The 8,184-nt window shown below is 34.9% G+C and overlaps 1 protein-coding gene across 1 annotated transcript; it reads left to right on the forward strand.

The window, feature by feature from the left end:
- The first annotated feature begins 4,350 nt into the window (after window positions 1–4,350).
- LOC132491324 (TP53-regulated inhibitor of apoptosis 1-like) lies at window positions 4,351–4,626 on the forward strand. The gene is given in 2 exon segments (XM_060100201.1): window positions 4,351–4,415; window positions 4,417–4,626. Coding segments are annotated over 2 exon segments (198 nt in total). The 5' UTR covers window positions 4,351–4,371; the 3' UTR covers window positions 4,571–4,626.
- Window positions 4,627–8,184: the final 3,558 nt, after the last annotated feature.

Genomic DNA, 8,184 nt, shown 5'->3' on the forward strand with positions numbered 1-8,184 from the left:
ATATAGATAAAGTGCCAGGAAAAATAATGATCATGGGTATAAAATAATATCCTATCATATTTATTTTAGTAACTAGCATAAAATTCTTCTTTTCCACCTGATTCATCAACTTGGGAGGCTCTCATCTTACCCATCTCCATTGGTCTTATTGTACATGAAACCAAAGCCAAAGATAACTCTTTGGCCTAAAATTAGGTCCAGTAATAACCAGGTCCAGAAGATTCTGCTTGAAAAAAATAGAATGGATAAACAAATGAAAAAATTCAAAGTAGATGGGGATAAACTATACACAAGGAAGAGATAATGTGTTCTTGATGTTCAGATAAAGAAGAAATTAATTCCACCTTATGGTCTCTTGTCTTCCCTAAGCTTCACCCAACTGACTACATATACTAGATACCATGATAATGACAATGATCATAGTGTCCATCTGAAGATCAACTATAATTTTCTTTGTTTTCTTAAAACAGGAATTTGGGGCTTCCCCAGTGGCGCAGTGGTTGAGAGTCCACCTGCCGATGCAGGGGACACGGGTTCGTGCCCTGGTCCGGGGAGATCCTATATGCCACGGAGCGGCTGGGTCCGTGAGCCATGGCCGCTGAGCCTGTGTGTCCGGAGCCTGTGCTCCACAACGGGAGAGGCCACAACAGTGAGAGGCCCGCGTACCGCAAAAAAAAAAAAAAAAACAGGAATTTGATGTTGTTTGGAATAAACAGAATTTCATCTTTCCCAAAGCCCACTGCATGTAGTTATGCAGTGAACGTGGGCACAACTTCCAAAGTTGTGAACTTTACTCTAGATATCATATACCTGTATATTTGTGACAACAACTGTAGCGAGCTGGGGAAAAAAAGTGTTTTGTTGTAACAAAACCAGCATATGATGACAATTTTCCAACAGAAAGAAGTAAAGGGTCTTGGGTAAAGGACAAAATTTTATAATTTACACAGTTGCCATAAAGGCTAGGGTCTCTCTAATTTGCTCCTCAAAGTTTTGCTTTTAAAAACCACCTGAGCTCTTGATTTCATTCATACAAGTAGACTTTAGGAATACACCAAGAGCCATCATTTAGTTTAAAGAAAAAAAAGCAACAGACAGCCAAGACCCCTAGACCTTTTCTCTCCTTCCACAATCATATATTAATGTATGCAAAACACGACAGTAGGGACCCACCTAGAAGGAGCCAAAGTATGATTACAAAAGTGCTTTAGACTTAGCCATCACCCTCAGAAAGTTCACAATCGAATTTATGAAATAACACAAAGACCAATAGAGTACGATGTGATGAGAGGCATAACTAGTACAAAGTGTTCAGGAATCACCAAGAAGGAAGTAACTAACTCTGCCTTAGGGGATAGGAGAGAGCTTCAGTGAGGAAGTCACATTTGAACTGAATACTATAGAATTAGTGGGGACTTCCCAGGCAGAAAAGGGAGGGAATACTTCCCAGAAAAAGGAAATTGCATATACCTATTTCAGGAAAGTGAATGACTCTGTTACAAAATATTAACTGAGGCTGGACCTTGGGGTGCAAGGGGTGTGGAGAACAGTGATGAAAGACAAATCAGGCAAGGCTGGTTGAGGACTGGGAAAATCATGGAGGGCCCTGTCTGCTATGACTTTGAAGTTTATATGAACATAGAGCAGAGAATTGCAACCATGTAAAGGAGAAACTTCAGAAGCTGCTGAGAAGAGTGAGGCACTTTAGAAGCTGAGTTTTAGAAATTTCTGACAGCATTGTGGAAATGGTCTGGAGGAAATCAAAGGGCTAGTGGAATTGCTAGTCCAGGTAGGAAAAAGACAAACATAATTTCAGGAACCACTTAGGAACCTCTGGCCATGCAGGACATGATGGAAAAGCTCTAACTGTCTTAAGAACAAGAATCTGACGCTGACTCTTGTTCTGTCCATGGCACCAAACAGCTCATGCTACTAGTTCCCGGTATGCCATCTACTCCTAAAGCCCACCAAGAGCACAGGTATTCATTTACAATCCCTTTATGATTGGCTCTCATAGAATTTTGCTTCTTTTTTTCAGGGAATTTTTCTCATGTTTGGAATTATTCTTTCATATGTGTGATTATTTGACAACTGTTGGATGATCCTCACTAGACTCTAATCTCTGAATGATCAAGAATTGTGTCTGAATTTTGTTCATCACTATCTCTGGAGGCTCATAGAGAAACTGACATATAGTAGATGCTCAGTAAATGTTGAAAGAATGTTGACTGAAATATTGAGAAACCGTTGAGGTGATGGCATTCTGCTTGGGAAATGTTTAGCTTTACTTGCTTTTCAAAATGACAAAATATTCAATCTGTGATTTAATTACTATATAATTAATTTTTTGACCCTTTATATCAAATTTCCTCTCCAACACTACATATGAACACTAATTCTGTAAGTTAAATTCTAGATCTGAAATTCACTTGAAATGGGAATCAAATTTGATCATATTTTTTTATTTTATGGACTTTAAATTCCCCAAATAAAATAATACCGACTGCTTAGCCTGGATTTAATGATTAGTATTTCTCTTTCTTTCTCTCTCTCTTTCTTTCTTTCTTTCTTTCTTTCTTTCTTTCTTTCTTTCTTTCTTTATTTCCTTCCTTCCTTTCTCTCTTTTTTTAAATTTTTTTCTTCTATAACTTAAGAGGACTTTTTTAACCTAAGGCAAACCAACTTTTCCGTCATGACTTTAAATTTGATGAGGTTCCACTAAGAAACCCCATGCATGTCCTACTTCTTACAGGCATACACATAAAGAGACAGTCAAAGCACTTCATCAAAAGCAGAAAGATTAAGGCAAAAGATTACACAACAAAACCACCCACATTCAGTTTTGCAAGTCTAACAGTCAGCCTGAATCATCACCCTAGAGCGCCTGCATTCCGTTCCAACCCGTCTTTAGCTTACCATTCAAGACCTGAGAAAACAAAATATTAGTATTGGTGACCAAAAAGGCAGGTGTGTTTCTCTTTCCTTGGTTACTCTTAGCCCTGGAGGCAGCAACTCTTTCTTGTTTTTTCACTTGGTAAACACATCTCTTCTGAGATAATTAAAGAACCAGCAGAAATCTTAAGATCACCAAAGAATAACAATTGGTCCTAGTTCTAGCAACAGAATCTCTGGCTTAAGAATCTCAGAAAATAGTTTTTGAATCAGTCTTACCCATCCGTGGCTCACTCCTATAGCAATATCCCTCATGTTATTCATCCCATCCTTTATCCCATTTTTCTCTTCTTACATTTTTTTTATTACTTAGCCTGAAGTAATGACCCTCTCCTGTTAATCCTAGTCCCGCTTCAAGTGTGCACTCAAATGTCACCCTCATGTTCTCCCTCATCATTTTAGGAAAACTGTATTATTCTTCTGTCTGCATTCCTGCAGTACGTGGCTTATACACCTTTGCATACTATATCTACTCTCTACTATACCAGTCACCTGGTTGTCTGTTATTTTCCTGTTATTAGATTGCAAGCCCCTTTAAGTCAGTAAATGTGGAATTCATACCCATAGACCTACTTAGAGCCCAATTTGTGCACTAAGCAGTGTAGACAGGTGATAATAAATCATGAGTGAATGGATTATAAAAACTATTTGAGAATCTTTACAATAATAGATATAGATACAATAAGACAATTAAGTTATAAATAAAAGAAATATTTTTATGGGAACAAGAAATGAAAATATAAAGCAAGGTCAATAGAGTTATTGTAGTGGAGCATTAAAAGGGACGTTAACTTCCTGGCAGCTGATGAAAAAAGAGAGCTAAAGAACAAGATTACTCATATGAATTGGATAGGAGTAAGTGGAAACTGAAACTAGATCAGTTCTCACAAAGACTAAAACTGAGTCTCAAATTATCACAGTCCCTTATAGAATTGAGATGATCAACCTTTTTTTCTGTGAGCTAAAAGAAAATAAAATACCTTTCAGAGGAAGAAAAAAATACAGAGATGCAATAGTTTTTGTATACAAGGCCAAGCATTCAATCAAAAATTACCAGTTAGGCCAAGAATAAGATAAAATGGTGAAGATGAAAACAAATAAAGAAGAAATAGCCCAACCTGTGAAAAAAACACACAGAAAAAAAAAAAAAGCATTTTCCAAGATGACAAAAGGAATTAATCCAGATTCAAAAAGTTCTATATATAACCACCCTTAGACACATCAGGGAAAAAATACTAAAAAGAAAACAAAAGCAGAAAGAAAATTTTAAAAGCATCCATAAAAACAGACACGTTTCTTTCAAGGAAGTAAAAGACTGATAAGATTAACTCTTCAAAGGAAATTATGGGACATCTGAGAGCCGCTGCCAGTGCCACAGATGCAGATGCCACAAACAGCGTAGGCGAGGCTTGCACCAACATGAAGCACGAGTACGACTAGCTCTTCACTCACTTGTTTGCACAGTTTCCTCAAGGGGGATGGCTCTGGGGACCCGGGCACCTACCTCTTCAAGTGCTACCAGCAGTGTGTTCAGAAAGCAATAAAGGAGAAGGAGATTCCTATTGAAGGACTGGAGTTCATGGGCCATGGCAAAGAAAAGCCTGAAAGCTCTTCTTGACCTTGACAGTCACCTTGAAAATGGACTCCTCAAATCAGGAAATTGAGAACTCTGGATCATGTCAATTAAATCTGTGAAGATAACATCGATTTGATGCATTTGAGTGGGTGGGGGGCGTGGGGGTTTACCTTTCTTCCTTCTTGATATTTTTGTCTCACTTGTAAAAGATGATGAACCGTCACTCTTTACTTTGAGATTTCTGGCTTTGGCATCTCAACAGGAACGTAGTGTGCTAAATAATGGTATTATTTGGGATTATGGTTGCAATAGTTGGTCTGGGATCAATTTTAAATATATCTTGTGTGTAAATGCTGATAAGCTTGTCAGGATGACCATGGTTGCCTGAGTTATGCTTTGAAGGACATTATGTACACCATACTGGGGTTATTATTCATGGAAGCAACTGGTTAGGATCTCTGTTTTCTCTCAGGGAGATAATGCTCTGGAAAGGATTCCCAGCACAACAGTTTCGATCAGTGCTTGAGAGCACAGTTTCATTTTTATATCATAACTTAACTGTTAAGATTGCTGGTGGACTGGGTTAGCTAAGAGGAAGACAGCTTTTAACCGTTCCCTACCTTAACTAGAGGTGTCAGATCTCATATTAAGATGTGAAAGCTTCAAGAACACTGTAGTGAACACCATTTCAGAACTCATGGTGTAGTTTGGGAATTAAGATCCTTGGAATGGCTATGGAAGAAGATCCTAAACTAAAAAGATTTGCTGTTGCTAACTTTCAACTTTAGTCAATGAAGTCAACATGTATATCATAGAAGTGCCAAAATGCTGCATCTGGTTAAGGGGTTGTGGGTAGGAATAGTTTGCTTCATTTGCCTTGTTTACCCACCCTGCCTCTAGTCATGAAGACTGGAAACAATTGTAACATTTAGTTTCCAATATATGCCCCTGGAACCCATTGCACTTTATGGAACAACTATCGCCCTGTAATCCCATACATCCCATATATACACTGGGGGGAGTTTTATATGTTTTATAATTTAAAAATGAAGATTTATCTAAGCTAGGTAGTACGGTATAGCAAATGGAAACCTCACTGATTTCTACAGTAAGCTACACAAATATCTTCTTAATAGCACCCCAAATATGTAAGGGTCAGGTGTGCCCTTACACATTTTAGAATGTCATGTAGCCTCCATAATTGCATATCTTGAGTAAGGTGGTTCAATTTTTTATGTGTCCATGTAGTATGAAACTTGATTTATAGAAGGCTTAGCTTCTATTACCTCTTCTCCACATTACCAATTAGTAACTTCATATTTAACATGACAAGTCCTTACTGTCATTGCAATACATTTTGCATTTATATTTTGACAGGTTAAGGTCCATGATACAAAAGTTAATTGGAACTCAGGTGAGGGAGGCCAGGCAGCAAGCTGGAGTTAATTATATCTGTCCTGAAATAAGCCTGGCCACAAGCTGGTCAAAACCTTGCACCATTTTGAATCTTACCACAAAACTGTCTGGTTGAGCTTTGAGAATAAAACAAATTTTATTGTAATTGGTACTGAGGGAATAATTTTTTCTGATTGTTCCTCATGCTATTTTGAATTTATCCTGCCCATAAAATGATTCCAACTATCTCAGCTATTTCAAGGGCTTTACATTTTGAAGAGGAAATCTTATTGCTCTTTAAGGGTCATTTTGTAAGTATTGCTGTTGTTTCTCCTAATTCATATGGCTACAGGAAGGTTTTAATTCCAGAAACAAATAAAGCCAACACTATATGCAAAAAAACAAACAAATAAGGGAAATTATGAAAGCCATAAGAAAAAAAAATGATACTGAAAAACAATGAAGAATAAAGCTTATAATCTAAAATTATATACCAAGGGAAAATATCTTTCAAAAGTAAACATAAAATAGAGACATTTTCAAATAAATACTGAGAAAATTCACTGGCATCAGACAGGAACTAAATGACATACTAAAATGTATCCTTTGAGTAGAAGGAAAATGATCCTAAACAGAAATGCAAGAAGGAAATTATCTTACAGAAATGTAAATAGAAAAAAGTAATCACTGGAAAGTAGGTAAATAGAAATGAATATTGATGATATTAGCAATACTGGTAATATAATGTGGGGTTTAAAAATATATGTAAAATTAAAACACTCGACAATAATAACAAAAAGGGCTGAATGGGGAAAATAGAATTGAATTGCCCCTAATTCCTCACATTTTTCTGAGAGATGGACAAAGTGCTAGTATAGAGTAGGCGCTAATAATTCCAGGATTTATGCTGTAACACTTAAAAGAAGAGAAAAATAATTTATAACTAATAAGCTAATAGATGGGAAAATGGAATAATAATTTAAAAAACAATTAATAAGAAGAGATAACAAAAGAGGAAAAAAGAGGAACAGATTGGGCAAACAAAAAACAAATGGAAAGATAGGTTTAAACTTTAAAATATCAGTGATAAATTATCTGTAAACAGACTACATATTTCAGATTTGATAAAAATAAAAATACACATTCAATTCATGGGTCACACCATAAACATAAATCTGTAGAGAAGTTAAAAATAAAGGAGTTGAAAAAGATATTATCAAATATTAACCAAAATTTACCAAGTGTTATTCTATTAACCTCAGGCAAAGTAGGCATTAAGGCAAAAAGCATTATTAGAAATAATAAGAAATAAAAATTGTAACAATTATAATTCTGCCTGTACCCAATAACACAGTCTCAATATATAGAGTAAAATGTGATATAACTACAGCCAAGGTGAGAGATTTAAAACTTTCTCTAAATAACTGATAGGAAAAGCAGACAAAACTCAGTACACGCAGAGAAGATTTGAACTATATAATTAACAAACTTGATCTTAATGTTTCAAAGTATTAAAATAATAGAGTATGTTTATTAGAAAAATATAATATAGCATACTTACAAAAATAATGTAAAAATCTCAAATGTTTGCATATTAACCAATATACTTCTAAAATAATCCATGGGTCAATGAATAAATTACAATGTAAATTACAAAATATTTTCAATGGCATACAGAAAAATGTGACATATGAAAACTTGTATTATGCAACTAAAACTGAGGTAAAAGAAAAACTTTTGACTCTATAGGCATGTATTGATACTAGAAAAGAAAAGTTGTATATTATATTCATTTGTATAAATATACAAATGAAAACTTAAATCATAATATGAAAATAACATTATTGAATATAACATTAAAGTAAACCTGTGAAAATAACATTAAAGTAAACCGAAAGAGAACAGAAAGAAGATAAGTTCAGAGTACAAATTAACAAATAAAATCCAAAAGTACAATAGAGAATATTAAAAAGCTGAAAAAAATTAATGAAATGATAAATATTATAGCAAGATTGATCAAGAAAACAAAAAGGACAAATGACCAGAATTAGGGAGAAAAATGAGACATCATTATTACATACATACATACATATTACATACATACATACATGATACATCTGTATCATTATTGATACAGATATTAGATAATAAGAGAGTGTTAAGAAAAAAAATTGACCAATAAATTTGCAAATTAAATAAAATGAACAAACTCATGAGATCATAATTTACCAAAACAGACATAAAAAGAAAGAGAAAATCTA

Source organism: Mesoplodon densirostris, chromosome 5 (genome assembly GCF_025265405.1).
Source record: "Mesoplodon densirostris isolate mMesDen1 chromosome 5, mMesDen1 primary haplotype, whole genome shotgun sequence".
NCBI lineage: Eukaryota > Metazoa > Chordata > Mammalia > Artiodactyla > Ziphiidae > Mesoplodon > Mesoplodon densirostris.